This window comes from Schistocerca cancellata, chromosome 4, assembly GCF_023864275.1.
Source record: "Schistocerca cancellata isolate TAMUIC-IGC-003103 chromosome 4, iqSchCanc2.1, whole genome shotgun sequence".
Classification (NCBI taxonomy): domain Eukaryota; kingdom Metazoa; phylum Arthropoda; class Insecta; order Orthoptera; family Acrididae; genus Schistocerca; species Schistocerca cancellata.
In genome coordinates this window covers 307,370,664-307,390,919 of record NC_064629.1, presented here as the reverse complement: position 1 = coordinate 307,390,919, position 20,256 = coordinate 307,370,664, and the positions used below count along the sequence as shown (strand labels likewise).

Sequence of the window (20,256 nt, the reverse complement as noted above, 5' to 3'; positions counted from 1 at the left end):
CACTGATTGAGTGTGAGGCAAGGTCTGCTCACAGTTTTATTAGCACAATTTGAGAAAATCAGGAGACTGCCCAAGTCTGTGTGTTACCAAATCTCTAGTGACAATGGTATCCACCCCCCAGCACCAGTGGGGGACCATTGTAAGGGCAATATGTTGGTATTATTGGGCATGGTAGAAGGGAGCTTTTAACGAAGTAGCCACATTCAGACTTTTCAATGGCTGCTGTTCATTATCAGTGGTTTTGTGGAATTTTTTAAATAATTAATGGCTAATGCTGTCTAGCTGAAACCTTAGGTACAACAATTCCTTTACATAGGAAAGTTATTGATAGCTCTCCTTGCGCAATCCAACATAATTAAACACATAACATTTTACCATAATGTTTTAATAAGTCCTCACTAATTAGTATATTAAAAATTAAATTACATTACTACCTTGCATTAATTATTACCAATTAAACAATATGATTATTTATGGGAAGATGTCAGTTTTTGAGGTGCTAAAACCGCTCCCAGAAAGAGTTAAGAGAGATAAATTTCTCAGCAACTTAATTCTAACAAGCATTAAGGGAAAACAACTTGAAATATACTAGACAAATTGTGTCTTGATGTGGCTCTTTTATCAGTAGCCATGATTACACATCCTCATTTTCTATCACCACACACACACACACACACACACACACACACACACACACACACACACACACACACCCCTTAATGGAATACATTGGAGGAAGGTGTGTGGATTGGCACGGTCAGTGGCCCGGTGTGGCAGTCAGCACTTTAACTGCCCGCCCAGCAGTGACTATGTAAGGGGCAGTCGCATTTGATGTCATGTCTGTCAGCTGGCCACTCGCCAGGTTGCATGCCAGTTGGTGCACCAGTTGGCACTTTATGGAGAGCCCAAGCAGTCCGTGTCATCGTTAGTGCCCCCTTTCCCATGAACAGGTGTCAAGAATTTCAAGACACTGAAGTACCTGTGACTCAATTGTTTGCAGAGCCAGGAAGGATAATGTCTTACTGCCTCTATCTGTGCAGAAAGGACAGATAGAACATAAAACCATCTGCTTTGCTAACCACATGCTGAGTGCTTGTGAGCAGCAATACAGTGTTACCGAGAAAAATTGTTGGCAGCTATTTGGAGATAGCACTAGTTTCAGAAGTACTTATTAGACCAGCAGGAAACATTAGTGACCACTCACAAGGCATTAACATTGTCGACACTTGAATGCATGGCTGCTGTGCTGGGCACTGGTCTTGCAAGAATGTGAGTACACAGTCAAGTACATTCCAGGCCGGGAGAATGTATTACCAGGTACATTGCCACATCTTCCTTAAAGCATGTTGGTCAAAAATTTTGACCATGTGGAAAGTAAGGAACTTGATGTATGATTTATTAGGAATGTCCCAGAGGATGCTGCCATGAGGAATAAGCTCAGAAGGATCACTACCATTCAGATTACTGATGAGAAGCCGACTAAGATCATGGCAGAGTTTCTTAAAGCTCAAGACAGTGAGCAGATCCACACCTACTACAAAGTAGAAAATGATGCCCTATTCATCTGCACTCATCAGGAGAGTTTTCATTGGAAGCATAGTATCCTTGAGTCATTACAGGAAGAACTAATTTGGAATCAGGATTCTACATCTACATATACACCCTGCAAGTAACTATATTTTCTTTCTCGTTCCACTCGTAAATAGAGAGAGGGAAAAACAACTGTCTGCATGCCTCCATACGAGCCCTTATTTCTCTTGTTGTATCATCATTGTACAGCAATGCCACTGAATGTACCTGCAAATTATATCATTGCACGACACACTGTTCAGGGGTATAACATCTTAAATGCAGAGGTGTGGGAAAAACTGCTGCACCACACACACAGTGTTTTAATTTATCACTTCTTTAATACTAAATCTATTCACAACACATTTCACAGACATTATCCTCATATAACATTGAATGTACCTGCAAAATTATATCACTGTATGACAAATATTTCAGGAAATATGACATCACAGACACTGAGATACATGAATATGATAATATAGGGCAAAATATGATAGAGATACAGTTGACATTGTGTACAGATATGTGTAATACATGTTAAATAAGTGTGATGTACAGACATGGATAACGTCGTGTGTAAAATGCTGCTCCTACATCCTTGGACCAGTTTCAGCCAAACTTGGTATACAAATTACTTACTATCTGGAAAGAAATAACTATGTGGGTAAGGACCACAAACCTATTGGGATGGGGGTGATGGACAGAGAAGTGTGAGAGAGGGAGAGGTGGAGATACAGTGAGGAGGAAGGAGAAGATGATACAGTGAGGAGGAAGGAGAAGATGACATAGTTAGGGGGAGGAGGAGATGGAGTGAGAGAGAGAGAGAGAGAGAGAGAGAGAGAGAGAGAGGAGGAGGAGGAGGAGGAGGAGGAGATGGGCAGAGGGAAGGAGAGGTGGAGGGGGACAGAGAGAGGGGAGTGGCAGGAGATGAGCAGAGAGGGGGAAGGAGGAGATAGACAGGTATGAGGGGGGGGGGGGGGCAGATGGGCACAAGGAGATGGACAGAGACTTTGGGGGGGGGGGGGGGTGTTCAGGAGGTGAACAGTTAGAGGAAGGAGGAGTTCGTGGACAGAGAGAGAGGAGGCTATGAGCTGGACAGAGAGATGGGGGAGGAGGAGATATCCAGGGAGAGAGAGGGGGGGGGGGTATGGAGTAATAGAAAATCAGAATAAATACATAAAAGTTAGCAAGCATAGATGAGATTCCAGCGTCTATTCAGAACGCATGCATATACAGCATACAAACCCCACTAATAAACGTGATAAGTGAGTCATTTAGTTCGGATATTTTTACAGAGTTGGGCTTTTGCTAAAGAATGATAATGCAAAGAGTATAGTGAGCTGCAGACCAGTGTCACTGCTGTCAGTATTCTCAAATATAATTTTATCAGTCAAAAAAGGTTGACTAATGAGTTACCTGAAGAAGATACAACCTTCTTAAAGAAATACAGTTTGCTTGTTTAAGTAGAAGTATGTCATCAGCCATTACCAAGTACACAAAAGTGTTACTTGAAGGTTGACTGTTACAAGCATATTCTTAGTCTTCTTACAGGCTTTTAACACTGTTGACCCTGAAACACTATTATATCAAGCTGGAAGAGGTGGTTGTAAGAGGAATAACAAATGAATGGTTCCAGTGTTACCTGGAAAATAGAGTGCAAAAGGTAAACAGTGTTCACAGTTCTGTTGATGATAAATATTTTTTTAAAAAATCCAGTTGTCAGACAAGAAACACACAAACATCAGTGTTTTGTAGGGGAGTATATCGGGTCCAATTCTGTTCTCAGCATATATCAGTGACTGTCCAGACAATATAAGATGGGGGAAAAGATCTCTTTGCTGGTAACAGAAGCGTCATATTTATCAATAAAACCCCAGAAATCGCAGTAGAAAAGGCAAGTGAAACCCTCAGGGAAATTTTTAGATGGGCAGTATGTAATAAATTAACTTTTAACCTAAAGAAAACAAACCACGTGGACTTCAGCATAAAGAAGGAAAACAACTCTTTCAGGTTAAACACAGATGATGAATGTATGCATTGTGTAACAGTTACAAAGTTTTTAGGAATTAATATTTTTTGTCAATTAATATGGATGAACAGACAAAGATACTGGCAAAAAAAGGGTCAGTATGTTATGCTCATGGGTTCAGTTATGAGTAACAACGAATGTCTTGTGGTGACATGCTGTCCCTACATACACTCAGTTCTTAGCAATGGGATCCTTTTTAGGGATCAAAGGCACAAAATATGGACACCATTTTCAAACTACAGAAAAGAACCATAAGAATAATAATTAAAAGTAGTAGTTGGACTCATTGTGAAGAACTATTTTTAAAAAGTTGGGTATTCGAACAGCACCAAATGAGTACATCAGCCAATTTGTTATGGATGTTAAGGGAAGCATGAGTATTTCACTAATAGTTCTTTACGTATTCAAAAACTCAGTAGAGTGTTTTCTATCAGGGTATAAAACTGTATAATAAACTGACCAAGGAGACGAAAAAGATGACTAAAATACACCTGTTTAAAAGGCGTACAAAACATACTTCATAAGTATTTCATACTAGACAGTTAAAGCCTACTTAGAGAATGCAGAGTAGGGGTTAGAACGAGAGGGGACACTTACAACCTCCTGTCATTTTACAGTATGTGATCATAGTATAATGCTTCTAACAAGAGCATCATGTGCCAAGATTTATAGTGCATGAGAGTAATGGCTTGTCATTCTCCTGAGTTCAGCATCTGACTCTTCACAGGGGGATTCTGACTTAGTTTTCCAGATGGACAGAAGAGAGAAAATGGAGATGTGAATGGGACGTAGTAGCATATTTATAGCCCTATAGTTAGACAAAAGGGAGTGCAGAGAGCATAGCAACATATTTGTGGTCCTGGAGTCACCAACTGTTGTCCATCATGTGTGTGCAATGATAGCATAGATAAATGCAAAGAAACAGTGCACAATTATTTTCAGCATTATATTTGCAAATTGTATGTATGAGTAAAAGAGCATTATACCATATGGACCGACTGATACAGGGAATGAAATTGTTAAGGCAGTGACTTTACATTCAGGAGGATGGAGTTTGTTCTGCCTGGCCTTCCTGATTTTGGATTTTCTGTGATTTTTCAAAATCATTTCAGAAAAATACCCGGATGTTTCCTTCACCAAGTCCAGGACCAATCACCTGCCCTATCCTCACAAAAACATCATTGTACAGTCTGTGTGTCTGTACATTTGAGCTATTTATTTTAATTGTATTATGATATCAAATACTATACCATTATCAGGTGATCCCTGGATGAATTAAATAAAAAAGAGGCTCCTAATGTATGCTTGCAGGAATTGGTCACAGTAATGATACTTGTGAGGAAAGATTCTTTGTTGAGTTCACTGGATGACACACACATTCATATTCAACAAGAGCACTAATGACCATTCCCTTTGAATGGCCTGATGCCACATCACCTGAAGCTAAGTTTTTTTTTTTTTTTTTTTTTTTTTTTTTTTTTTTTTAACTACATGATGCTCATTACAATGCAGATAACCTCTTCACTAAATGCAGCCATTTTTAGCTTAAGAAATAGAAAAAAAATACACAGAGCCAAATTTGAAGAATAGTGTATGAGGGGACATTATTTCGAATTCCAGCGTGTGTACTTTAACTATTGCAGTGGCAACAGTGTGCTGCAGTCAGGAGCATCAATCACGTTAACTTTTGATTTAACTCACTGTGCAAATAATCATAAAAACATCGAGCTATAAGAACCAGTGCTTGTTTTACCCATACCAAATAGTCAATCAAGATGAAAGTTTCCTCTTTGTCCAAGCATTTTTTGTACATTTTCACCATGATCAAGCCACATTTTGACTGTAGTTGTCTGTGAGATGTATAGTATAATGGATCAACGTTATGTCCACATTGAGATAATAGCACGAAAAATCATGTTGATGATGTTTTTGTTTTTCCACACGATTTAGAAATATCTGTCGTGGATCCTTTTGGGTTTGGCATACATAAATGCAGCATCCATCATGTGCGCATGTCCCCTTATCATTTATTTTAATGATCATTTCTTCAGAATATGTCTTGTTGAGGTGACTTAAAAGCGCGAAGTGCTCATATTATTGTGTGTTTAAGAAGGCTGCTATATTTGGGGGGGGGGGGGGGGGACCTCAACTCAGAGAAAATCATTACCAGCAGCAAGATGCATGACAGGAGTACTATGAGCTGTCACAGATTTTAACCATTGATATACAGGCAACAGTTCAACAAATTACTCTTCACTTCAGTCTTGTCCAACAATTTCTGGTGAGCAGCCTCATTCTCGGTATGGAGTACATATACCAGTGCTTCAAACACGTCCCTCTGCCCACTGGAGGTAACAGGGCATGGAGATTACCATGGGTGCAGGAACACCATTGTCGATACTAGAAATGTGGGAAAAATGTAATCTCAACTGACGAATGATGGTACTCATTGGCATTGATTAGGATGGCTCCCCAATACTTTCAGTGTGGCCATGCCACAACGTGTCACCACCATGTTTGTAACTGAGTTGCTCATAAGTGTACACTTCGTCCATTTCTATGAAACATTTTTAAGAAAGCTGACAACAAATTACTGCCCGTGGTAGCTATTTAAAAGTTTTGATACAGCTGTTACAAGAAATCATCTCCCATCAAAATGTCCTATGGTTTTGTAAATGTGTACCATATTTATACAGTCTCTCTTTGTACTTGATGAAAGTGAGAGTGGTTACAAGTGTGATGTGTGTTGATTGTGAATCAAATATTGAGATGTTTAAGGAAATCTTCTGTTCATAATAAATACCTCATAATAAAATAAGAAACCCACTTTTGGTGGTCATGTAGGAGGCAGAAGACTCCTTTAAAGGCGGAATTGGCTCTTTGCCACAATGCAAGGAAGGATTTTCAATATTAGCTCATACTTATGCATTGAGACAACAACAGCTGAAAGTTTTAACAGCTGAAAATCATTTACACAGGACAGAAAACTATGGACAGGCTCAAAGTTCACAGAAATCTTTTGTTTCTAAGAAGAATAGGTACACCCCACAAAGGCATTCTGTGATCACTGTCATATGTATATTTTTTACATCATAATGAGTAATAAGTGGTATGCTATATTCTTGCAACCTACAATGCAGGATTAACTCTCCTTGTGAATGAGGACTATTCAATAATTTTAAAAAGTGTTGTTATTGTTAAACATGTTGAAAAATTAAAACAGTGTGCTAATATTCAAACCCAGGCATTACACTTGACTTGCATGATAGCTTTCATCTGCCAGTACCTTCTTTCCTATTTCCAAGTGCTTCAGACGATTTTCTGCAAAACACAAGGATCTGGGTTTGACTCTTAATCCAGTTCACAGTTTTAACCACTCAGGAAGTTTCACAACAGTGTACACACTGTTGTATAGTGAAGTATGCATTCTGATATTTTTTGTTGTCCTGCTGTAGAATTTCATGTACGTCAAAAACTAAGCTTTTAATACTTGTGCATAATTTGTGATTGAGGGGGAATAAAAGAGTATGCCACTTATTATACTGCCATATCCTTCAGTCAATTCAGTGATGAACCCATAAAGTAACACTGTCTGAAATTGTATATACAACTGATCATTACCCTAATCTGATGTAAGAGGGGGCCTGTAGGTCTTAATCTGATAATCTGATCAGGGTAAGTAAATAAATAAATAAATAAATAAATAAATAGTTATGGAAGAAGACATTTTTGTAGACTTTATTAGAAACATTTTGAATCTGGGAAGATCTTAATTTTTCAACTGTCATTAAAGAGTGGTTGGTGTGTAGTGACTGACTATAGCTGTGTCATGATATCAGATCAAGATTGAACAGCTTTGGGCTCTTTAACCTTCTGGAACAGGATGCTAGGGAAAAAGCTTCTTCATATACTGGTGGTAGCAGCAGTAGGGAAAAGTATGAATAAAAATATTGTTTGATAACAAAAGCAGTTTATTACTTATCAGTTCGACATTTTTGTTGGCTGTAGTTCATCACTGTTAACTAGTTTTTCTTTTCTGCCAGATGTACTCACTGTATAGTTGTACACCCAGTGGAAGCACAGTTAACTGTTAAGATAGAAACAACAGCAATCTGTGGGTTGTTCTAGCAACTATTTTGTAACTCATTCACCTTTACAGTGACAAATGTCAAGGACTTAACATGTTCCACGGACTTCAGTGAAAGGATAATTTGACATATGGTGTGTGACTGCGACTTAGTCCCATAATTCTACAGAAATGATCTTAATAAAGCATGAAGACAAGTGGGAATCTCCATCTGATATAGTGCAATTACAGAAATCTAGTAATATGGACTTCATTTAATCAGTTGATATTCATACTACCGACAGTGACTGCCACGGGTTGCTTCTGGTTACTACTGCTTTCACTCTGGTACTCTTACTCCTGCTGAATTGAAGGCATCTTTCTTATATTCTATTTCCATCTTACTAGCCAAAAACAAGTCTGGTTACATTCAAATGTGTTACTGCACCTACAAGAATTCTCTAGAAGTATCAAGAAGTCTCCACAACATGGCTCTTTTTGGTACTCCAGATGAAGGACAGTATGGATTCACTAGTCCTTCCTAACTGTAAATTGTAAATGCTTAGGTACATTGCACACATTCCACCATGTTGTGATGAAAAATGAAATTATTTGTACTTACAGCTGGCTCAATTACTTGACCTGTTTTCTGGAACAAGGTTGAATGGAACCTTTAATAGTATTCATACTGCTAATTAGCATTCCTTACACCTGCTACCTCACATTCATTACAGGTAACAGACTGACTCTGTGATGATATGCAGTGGGACAGAAAAGAGGAATGATGGTATTGAGCAGTGATATTTTCCAAAAAAAGTTGGTTCACATTACGATTACTACAATGTATTAGATGTTTTGTTATGTATGGAGCAGGAGATTGTAACTGTGACATGGTTTCTACTCATGAGACATGTTCAAAACTATGCAGTTATGATGTCAAGGGCAATTTGAAAATAAAAAGCACTAATTGTGTAATTTGGTGCAGTGAGAAATTGGGCTCAAAAGTAAGTTTGTGTCTGTTTGCTGTAGTATGTTACATGAAATCTATTAAATTAAAACTTTACGTATTTAACCCCTGTAAAATATTTTTGGGAGGAGAAGATCCAGTACACTGCCACTGAATGTTATATGATTGAGTCATTATTACAAGGCTGGCAAAGAAACCTAATGGATTTCTGTGTAGCTCATAGTTGCATAGTAATTTTTTACTATAATTCTGATTGGTTCTCATACAATTCAGATTGCTTCAAAATTGCCTGTAGAGGCTGCAACCTAGAATTTTTGGATCATGTCTGTTTATTGTTCCAAGTCTATGATGCTCCCCTGCTTCCACTTTTAGATCTGTATTTTGATTCTGTTCTACATCAAATGGGAGGTTGTGCTATAAGGAGAGTTTAGGATTTTAATTATCTTATCTCTAAAATGAACTGACTTGACTTTCCTTCAGATGTTTAGCTGGGGTGCTTTTACCGAGACAGTAGTCTCATTTGCGGGCTGAAAGTATTGTGTCCAACTTCATTATTTCTCCTCTGATTATTTGCTGCATGTATCGAAGGAAATTGACGGAGATCTGAAATGAGAAATAATTTGTATGAAGGTCACGGTTAAAGCAGGGTCAGACATGGTAATTGGAGGTCTCTATAGGCCCCTGGCTCAGCAGCTGTTGTGGCTGAGCACCTGAAGGATAATTTGGAAAATATTTCGAGTAGATTTCCCCACCATGTTATAGTTCTGGGTGGAGACTTTAACTTGCTGGATATAGACTGGGAGACAAAAACGTTCATAACGGGTGGCAGGGACAAAGAATCCAGTGAAATTTTTTTTAAGTTCTTTATCTGAAAACTACCTTGAGCAGTTGAACAGAGAACCGACTTGTGGTGATACCATATTAGACCTTCTGGTGACAGACCTGAACTATTTGAAACAGTTAACGCAGAACAGGGAATCAGCGATCATAAAGCGGTTACTGCATCGATGATTTCAGCCATAAATAGAAATATTAAAAAAGGTAGGAAGATTTTTCTGTTTAGCAAAAGTGACAAAAAGCAGATTACAGAGTACCTGACGGCTCAACACAAAAGTTATGTCTCAAGTACAGATAGTGTTGAGGATCAGTGGACAAAGTTCAAAACGATCGTACAATATGCGTTAGATGAGTATGTGCCAAGCAAGATCGGAAGAGATGGAAAAGAGCCACCATGGTACAACAACCGAGTTAGAAAACTGCTGCAGAAGCAAAGGGAACTTCACAGCAAACATAAACATTGCCAAAGCCTTGCAGACAAACAAAAATTACGCGAAGCGAAATGTAGTGTGAGGAGGGCTATGCGAGAGGCGTTCAATGAATTCGAAAGTAGAGTTCTATGTACTGACTTGGCAGAAAATCCTAAGAAATTTTGGTTTTATGTCAAAGCAGTAGGTGGATCAAAACAAAATGTCCAGACACTCTGTGACCAAAATGGTACTGAAACAGAGGATGACAGATTAAAGGCTGAAATACTAAATGTCTTTTTCCAAAGCTGTTTCACAGAGGAAGACTGCACTGTAGTTCCTTCTCTAGATTGTCGCACAGATGACAAAATGGTAGATATCGAAATAGACGACAGAGGGATAGAGAAACAATTAAAATCGTTCAGAAGAGGAAAGGCCGCTGGACCTGATGGGATACCAGTTCGATTTTACACAGAGTACGCGAAGGAACTTGCCCCCCTTCTTGCAGCGGTGTACCGTAGGTCTCTAGAAGAGCGTAGCGTTCCAAAGGATTGGAAAAGGGCACAGGTCATCCCCTTTTTCAAGAAGGGTCGTCGAACAGATGTGCAGAACTATAGACCTATATCTCTAACGTCGATCAGTTGTAGAATTTTGGAACACGTATTATGTTCAAGTATAATGACTTTTCTGAAGACTAGAAATCTACTCTGTAGGAATCAGCATGGGTTTCGAAAAAGACGGTCGTGTGAAACCCAGCTCGCGCTATTCGTCCATGAGACTCAGAGGGCCATAGACACGGGTTCACAGGTAGATGCCGTGTTTCTTGACTTCCACAAGGCGTTCGATACAGTTCCCCACAGTCGTTTAATGAACAAAGTAAGAGCATATGGACTATCAGACCAATTGTGTGATTGGATTGAAGAGTTCGTAGATAACAGAATGCAGCATGTCATTCTCAATGGAGAGAAGTCTTCCGAAGTAAGAGTGATTTCAGGTGTGCCGCAGGGGAGTGTCATAGGACCGTTGCTATTCACAATATACATAAATGACCTTGTGGATGACATCGGAAGTTCACTAAGGCTTTTTACAGATGATGCTGTAGTCTATCAAGAGGTTGTAACAATGGAAAATTGTACTTAAATGCAGGAGGATCTGCAGTGAATTGACGCAAGGTGCAGGGAATGGCAGTTGAATCTCAATGTAGACAAGCATAATGTGCTGTGAATACATAAAAAGATAGATCCCTTATCATTTAGCTACAAAATAGCAGGTCAGCAACTGGAAGCAGTTAATTCCATAAATTATCTGGGAGTACGCATTAGGAGTGATTTAAAATGGACTGATCATATAAAGTTGATCGTCGGTAAAGCAGATGCCAGACTGAGATTCATTGGAAGAATCCTAAGGAAATTCAATCGTAAAACAAAGGAAGTAGGTTACAGTAAGCTTGTTCGCCCACTGCTTGAATACTGCTCAGCAGTGTGGGATCCATACCAGATAGGGTTGATAGAAGAGATAGAGAAGATCCAACGGAGAGCAGCGCACTTCGTTACAGGATCATTTAGTAATCGCAAAAGTGTTACGGAGATGATAGATAAACTCCAGTGGAAGACTCTGCAGGAGAGACGCTCAGTAGCTCGGTACGGGCTTTTGTTGAAGTTTCGACAACATACCTTCACCGAGGAGTCAAGCAGTATATTGATCCCTCTTATGTATATCTCGCGAAGAGACCATGAGGATAAAATCAGAGAGATTAGAGCCCACACAGAGGCATACCGACAATCCTTCTTTCCAAGAACAATACGAGACTGGAATAGAAGGGAGAACCGATAGAGGTACTCAAGGTACCCTCTGCCACACACCATCAGGTGGCTTGCGGCGTATGGATGTAGATGTAGATGTCCTGAACAAAGAAATAGGTCTGGAAAATTTGCAACCTGTTTTTACACCGTTAAAGAGAGGGAAAGGGAATATCATTTTGCAGTATTCTAGAGCGTACTGAAATCTATGACATGAGTTACAAAATACCTTAAAAAGATATGACAGGAACTTGTTATCTTGTCACACTTGCTGTTGAAGTGTACTGACTATTATAAGATCTGTTGGTTAGGGATGATGCACAATATGTTGTAGTTCCTATAGTGAGTGAGCTATTTAGAAGAGTTCTTCCTTCCTACCATCAGTACAGAAGGATATTACAATTTGACAATATATTGTAGTTCCTACAGTGAGTGAGCTATTTAGAAGAGTTCTTCCTTCCTACCATCAGTACAGAAGGATATTACAATTTGACAATATATTGTAGTTCCTACAGTGAGTGAGCTATTTAGAAGAGTTCTTCCTTCCTACCATCAATACAGGACGATATTACAATTTGACATGTGGTTTTCTACTTGTGTTGGAAGACTTGTGAAAATATTTCTCTTATAAAACATTGATTTATAAGATGCAAGGATGGTTCCTTTTCCCACTCGTCCCTAAACTGAATCTCTGCTCTGTCTCTAATGACCTCTTTATCTATGGGATGTTAAACCTTAACCTTTTCTTTCCTGTGATGTAGAACATCACGTTTTATATTTCAGTGAGTTTGTATTTCATCGAAAGAAAACAACTTGGTTCAATTTAAATGTTTCTCCTCACTGGCTGAGAATAATTCTGTGTAGCTCAAAAACGTGGTGCAATTATTTCAAATAGATACCATGTCAATGAGTTGCATATCCCCAAACTATCCCAGTAATGAAGAATCTGAACTAAGTGTTATAGGAATAACATCTTTGAAACGTAAAAGCTAGGATAAAGCTGGACTGATACATTCTGTGGTGCAATCTGGATTCAATCCTGTGACCTTTCATTTTCCAGGCACACTCTTTAACACAAGAATATCAGGCTTGACTGTTGGCAGATAGGGTGACATGTTTCAGCAGGACTAATTAATTTTTCACATTGGCTAATAGTTTAAATATGGTTAAGGCATTAATATAAGCTTTATTTCATTGTATAGTTTTCTTGTTACTATCATGAATATTTATTTCAATTCTGTCAAATAAATTGTGTTGTATTCAGCAATCAAACCCTGTACAAACTTCTCGTAGGTGACCAAAGTAAAGGAGAACTTGGGTTTGCAGCAATTCCTGGACAGGAGGAGAAGTTTAAAGAAAGCCTCAGTCTTGCAGTTAAATATGCAAAAGGCCTTCACTGTAAGCGGTAAGTAATGAATGCCTTCCTGTCTTGTTTGTGCTTGCTTTTCCTGGTGCTAGGCTTGCTGAATGCAGCATCCAGTGCTGATGATGGTCCTGAATATATATTGGAAATGAGAGTATTTGGCTTTTGTTATTGAAACTCAGCTCTTAATTACCGATAGAAATCTTCTGTCTGTATAGTTTGTATTGACACAGCTCGTTTCACAAACGTAAACATGGTTCGTAGTAGGCTGTAACATGATTTTTATTAAGTCATGCAATTAGCTAATTTCGATTACTTCTCGTGGTCAAGCACTTGTGAAACCGACATGGAAAAGCACTACATTGTCTGCACGATTGCATGTATAACTAAACTTCTCACATTACGATAACCACATGTGGTTGTAAGTAATTTGTGCAGTGGAAAGTCCTTGCTGAAATGTAAATAATTGAAGGAGTAAAGATAACTACTCACCATATAGTAGAACCATTGAATTGTCGATAGGTACATGAAAAAGACTGAAATCATTGCTAGCTTTCAGATAAATCCTTGTTCAGAATAATAGAATAAACATACACCTGCATGGTTACATTGCCCCAGCTGACTACATTGTGCCAGCACTGCAGCTCACTTGGGGTGACTGAAGAGAGGATGCGGGGAGCAGGAGGGAGAGATGGAGAAGAGTGGTTGGCAGATGGGAGGACAAGGTGGTAGGTAGGTGCACAGGATAAGAATAGGCACTGGTTACTTTGTTCTGGGTGCTGGCAGGTGGAGTTGTGTGGACTCTCAGTTATGTCAAGGCCTGTATTATGAGAGGGAGTTACAACAGAAGAGGAGGGAGATGAGATTATGAGTGCAGAATGATTGAGGTAGGTGGGTATGAAGATGGGGGTGGACGTCAGTGTAGGTCAGGGCCTAGCAGAGATTGAGGTCTGGAGTATTACAGGATTGAAGGATGTGTTGCAAGGAGACTTCCCATCTAAGTAATTCAGAGGAGATGGTGTAGGGGGTTGTGAAGCAACTGCCGTTGAAGTCGAGCATGTTGTACTCAGCAGTGTGTTCTACCGCTGGATAGTCAGCTCTGCTCTTTAACATAGTTTGGACCTCCGACCAGAACAACTTTACCTGTCCTTCACCAGGAACATCTTATCCACAATCCTTCCCAAAATTACCATAGTGGTGACCTCTGTGTACTCAGTCTATGAACTATCGCAGTCCATTCTCGCACCCCACCTAGTCCCAACCTCTAGCACAAGAGTCACACCCCTGTTGAAAATCTAGGTGTGAGATTTGTCCAATGCACCCACCCAGTAAATCATACTTCAGTCCTATCATAGGGATATTCTACCCTATCAGAGTCAGTACCTGAACCAGCCATGCTGTTTCTTATGCACAGCACTTTATGTGGACATCACAACCACTTAGCTGTCCACCCTAATGAAAGATCACTGCTAAACCGTAGCCAAGAGCAGAGTTGACCACCAGTGGCAGAATATGCTGCTAAGTACAACATGCTCACCTTCAGGGGCTGCTTCACAGTTCATGCCATCTGGATCGTTCCCCCTAACAGTAGTTTCTGTGAATTACATAGATGAAAATTGTTCTTGCGACACATCCTTCAGTTCTGTAATACTCCTGTCCTCAGTCTCCTCTGGCCTCTGTCCCACACTAACCACAACCTCTGCCCCTTAAAACCATTCCCCCAATTTCAACCCATACTTTTGTCTCCCTCTCCCTCTGTTCTATCTCCCCATCACAATCCACCCCTCGATGTCGTTGTTCACCTGGACAAAACTCCCCTGTCTGAGCTCACCAGTGCCTTATTCCTATCCCGTGTGCCTGCTGCATCAGCCCACAGCAGTCTGCAACTTTCCCCAACCCTCCCTGATAACATTTTGCCTGCTTTGTCAACTTGACCACTCTGTCTGACCTAACCATTCACCATAGTCGAGCTGCAATGTTGGCATAATGTAGTCAGTTAGGACAATGTAACCATCCAGATGTATGTACATTCTATTCTAATTAGATTGGAATCCATGTGATCCTGTTGTGTACAGCAATTGTTGAATATAGACAATGGAGAAAAGAACAGCAGTCTGTTGTGAAATTTGTCATTTTATTACAGCAGATCTAGATTTCAACTATTACATAGTCACCTTCAGTGCATACAACAACAGATGACATTAGTCCAAAGTGTCAAGTGGTTGATGTAAAGCATACTAGAGCCTAATGTGAGCTCAAGTTCTGAGATCATGGTAGGTTCCTGTATGCACTGCATCAACTAATATCGTTTAGTACATGACACTTCGGACTAATGTCCAACTGAAGGTGGCTATGTAATAGTTAAAATCTAGATCTGCTGTAATAAAAGACAGATTTTGTGATTGATCGCTATTCTTTTCTCCATTGTCAGTATTGTTTTTAATAAATGAAAAGTGCTAATTTGCTCTTGTTCTACAATATTACTTTTATTGTGTTAACTGGTTTTCGGCTTAAAGACCATCTTCAGACATTTACCAAAGAAACTGGCATAGGCATGCATATTAAAATACAGAGATATGTAAACTGGCAGAATACGATGCTGCGGTCGGCAATGCCTATATAAGACAACAAGTGTCTGGCACAGTGGATAGATCGGTTACTGCTGCTACAATGGCAGGTTAAGTGAGTTTGAACGCACACAAGCGATGGGACACAGCATCTCCGAGCTAGCGATGAAGTGAGGATTTTCCTGTGCGATCATTTCATAAGTGTACTGTGCATATCAGGAATCTGGTAAACCATCAAATCTCTGACAGCGCTGTGGTCAGAAAAAGGTCCTGCAAGAACAGGACCAACGACGACTGACAAGAATCGTTCAATGTGACAGAAGTGCAACCCTTCCTCAAATTGCTGCAGGTTTCAATGCTGGGCCATCAACAAGTGTCAGCGTGCAAACCATTCAATGGAACATCATCGACATGGGCTTTTAGAGCCAAAAGCCCACTCATGTACCCTTGATGATAGAATAACACGAAGCTTTACGCCTCGCCTCAGCCCATCAACACCGACATTGGACTGTTGATGACTGGAAACATGTTGCCTGATTGGATGAGTCTCATTTCAGATTGTAGAGTGGATGGACGTGTATGGGTATGAAGATAACCTCATGAATCCATGGACCCTGCATGTCAGCAAGACTGTTCAAGCTGGTGGGGACTCTGTTATGGTGTAGGGCGTGTGCAGTTGGAGTGATATGGGACCCCTGATATGACTAGATATGACTCTGACAGGTGAAACATACATAAGATCATGTCTGATCACCTGCACTCATTCATGTCCATTGTGCATTCTGACTTGGGCAATTCCACAAGGACAATGCAACACCTAGACGTCCAGAACTGGTACAGAGTGGCTCCAGGAACACTCTTCTGAGTTTAAACATTTCCACTGACCACCAAAGTCCCCAGACATGAACATTATTGAGCATATCTGGAATGAAACTTTACGACAGATTAAAACTGTGTGCCGGACCGAGACTTGAACTCAGGACCTTTGCCTTAGAGCAAGTGCTCTACCGACTGAGATACGCAAGCACAACTCACAACCCATCATCACAGCCTTAATTCTGCCAGTATCTCGTCTCCTACCTTCCAGACTTCACAGAAACTCCTCTGCAAACCTTGCAGAACTAGCACTCCAGGAAGAAAGGATGTTGCAGCGACATGACTTAGCCACAGCCTGGGGGATGTTCCCAGAATGAGATTTTCACTGTGGGATGCCTTGCAATGTGCTGTTCAGAAGAGATCTCCACCTCCTTGTGCACTCTTATTGATTTATGGACAGCCCTGCAGGACTTACGGTGTCAATTCCCTCCAGTGCCACTGCAGATACTGGTCGAGTCCATGCCATGTCGTTTTGTGGCACTTCTGCATGCTCACAGGTGCCGTACACAATATTAGGCAGGTCTACCAGTTTCTTTGGCTCTTCAGTCTACATTTTCTTATGAGGAAGGATTCATTCAGAAGCTGGCAGCTTGCTTAATTGCCTGTCACTGACTCAGTGCCTCAACTATACACTGAGTTGTTACCTTTACACTTTGCATTATTTATATTACTACAAATGATAGACCAGATGATATCTCACCTTATAGAAGTTCTGTGTGGTGTCTTTTGTAATACTCTGATGGGTACGGCTGTGTGTAAATTGCCAGCAGCTTGAAGAGAAGATACCTAGCAGGAATACACTCATACCACACTGTCTTCTGAAATGCATATACTATTAACTTTGCGGAAAACAGTTGGCTTAGGAAGTACATCACAGTAAAGGAGTGCCAGTGTCTAAGTGCTGTTTGTATTTTCTAAGCTTTTTTTGATAACAGATTAGTAACTGTGTAGCTCAACCCATATCTTGTAGAATCACTGTATTACCAGTGACCATCTGCAAGTGTCTCCTTGTTCACTGCCTCATCCTCTATGCCCATCTTCTAACGTACACAAAATATTTCTGTTCATGGTGTTTCTACACATTTCCTGTTTTACTTTTAATTCCACTCATACTATGTGGCATTAGTCTTTACTGTATTTTCTCACCTGTTTGTGGATTTAACCTACTTCTTCATATTGTCATAAAAAGGAATAATAATTAACGTTGTGCAGTGTAACGTATCAGTGCAGACATAAATGGTGCTAAGATTCTAGAAAACTCTTGGGTTATCCAAATGATAGGATTTTGAAGCATATACTGATTCCTGTTCTTTTTGGTATTTTATTTTGAGTTACTTGGAATTCACAGGCAATCATGTGTCAAGCAAAATGCTATCTCTCCATGCTTCAGTTTGTAACATGTCAGCTTGGCATCTCTTTTCTTCCTCCGTTTATGCTATTTAAATAATGGATGTATTGTCAGTCATTTACAACAGAAATGCCGTGATAAATGATTAACTGTTGAGTTCCACATTACAAGAGCAAGTAATGTCTAGTTCTGGGATACTGTCACATAATTTCAGATTCTATTTACCAATGATCAAGATTACTCTGATGCTATAGCAATACGTTCAAGGATCTCTGAAACCAGGTCTTCTTTCCAGAGCTGGTTCAAGAACATTTCTCCATACAAGTAGTGACATATCATGTGATGCCTTGTCCCTCCCCCCACCCCCCCCCTCCCCCTGCCCTCTACTACTACAAATTTCTCTGACATGCAACATATCATTTGGTGTCTCCTCTCCACCCCCACCCAAAAAAAAATCCCTCATATAGGTACTTTCATCCGTCTCAGTTTTCTGTACTAATTATGATACACCCTGTATACAGATTTTGCACTTGGGGCCTGTCAGCTTGATGCCTTGACTGGCCACGTATGTCATTTAGGCATTAAACCTCTCCTGCTCCTTTCCTGAAAAGCAGTTCCTCACATTCCATCATAAAGATATTAATGTATAACCTGTGATGTGAGGACTCTGGAGTCACAGTTAAAACACATGTCACAGTATTCCACAGTTACACACCTGTACCCTCTCTTACTGATACCCTTTCAAAATTCAGCATTGCATCCTGTTAGAATTCATGTGGTGTTATATTACTTACACGATTAAATTGTATTTGACATCCAAAAATGGTCGTTGAAGAATGTCAATGTAATTGGTTGTTCCTACTTTCTAAGCCTTCATTTCATGTTGTATCATCAACTTCATCCTTCCATATTCTATATTTACTTGTTTTTCATTTGTTTTGATGTTCCTGTGATTTTTACACAAGGTTTCATTCCCATTAGTAAAAACTGTGTAGCACCAAAACTTTGCTCTCAACTAAATTGTTGGTGTGTATTACAGGCAACAGACAAAGAAAAACGATGAGCTCTAAAGAAGCCTTACCCTCACCAGTCTTTAAAGGACATATTGATGACACTGGAACTTGCAACAATTTTGGAAATTTAAGAAATTGAATGGAAGTCTGCTTTCTGTGGAATTCTGTAAGAGGAGCATTTGCTTTTCCCGTAAGTAGTGCATTGGTTAGGTGATGACTGTGAGGCGCTAACACACATTCTGAAATCAACTCTTCATCTGAGCACACTGAGTGGCTAACAGTGTGAAAATAGTGCTATGTGCAACTCATTCCAGGAAACTGGAAAAAAAAAATAATCTGATGTTGATAACAAGCGAAGTTTGTCATCTGGGATATAGGTCTGTTCTTTGTTCATTCTGAAGACTGGTGTAAATGGCGAAGACAGCTAGTCTCATTCTTGATTGTCGGCACAGCTGTTGATTTCCAGCATAATTCTGATGACTATTCAGAATCCTCTGCTGTGGTATGTGCCACACACTGGAAGCAGCAGGTCTGGTGGCAGAGTAATTTTGGAATGCTCATAGGGATTTTAGGTAGGTAAAACAATAATATTGGCAGAAAACTGCCCATCTCAGAAACTAGCCATTAATGTGAAACAGACCTCAAAATGGGAGAATATTAAAATACTAGTGGGTTAACTACCAAAGAGTTTGCAACAAAGTCCCAAAACCAACAAATCTTCAAGAAATCAGTCACTCCTCACATAATATAAGGAGTGATCAACAAGTTTCTGTTTCAGGGCATTGCTGCAGTGTATACACAAATAGTATGACTCCAGTGTGGATGTATAAGCACTAACATGTAGCCAATCGATTATGGCAGCATTCATGTCTTTCCAACTGTCGTGTGGTGAATGCGGAAACGTGAACGATGACAACGTTATTACCAAATGTACCCAAGCAGGACCAACATACCATTTTCTTTTCTTTGCTACCAAAGGACAAACACCAGTGGACATCCATTGGAGACTGAAGAATGTGTGTTGGGCAGCACATCTGTCAAAAACCACAGTTGCATGATTGTGCTGCCAGTTCCATGCTGGTTGCAGTTCAAACGAGGTGCCGGTCAATGTGGGAGACCAGCCTTATACATTACGGACAAGTGGGAGAACTCGAGCACCCGCTGTACAGTACTGATCTCTCTTCATGTGATTGTCACCCCTTCAGTCCCTTAAAAAAGTCTTTGAAGGGTTAACGATTCCTATCAGATGAGGATATGCAGCAAGCAGTTATGGACTTCTTCACACAGCAGGACATGGTATTTTACCAAATGTGTATCTTCATTCTAGTGTGTCAATGTGGTAATTTCCTCATTGCTCACAACAGTTTTGCCTGATTGGCGTACCAATTCTGCACTGTATTGCCTTCAAATAG

The 20,256-nt window shown here is 40.0% G+C and overlaps 1 protein-coding gene across 1 annotated transcript in view; it reads left to right on the top strand.

Annotated features, from left to right (window-relative positions):
• LOC126184722 (putative hydroxypyruvate isomerase) overlaps nucleotides 1–20,256 on the top strand; it is a 50,195-nt gene that overhangs the window by 6,644 nt on the left and 23,295 nt on the right. Inside the window, exon 2 of the mRNA XM_049927249.1 lies at nucleotides 12,971–13,082. Within this exon, the coding sequence (XP_049783206.1) occupies nucleotides 12,971–13,082 (112 nt within the window). The remainder of the gene's footprint in view (nucleotides 1–12,970; nucleotides 13,083–20,256) is intronic.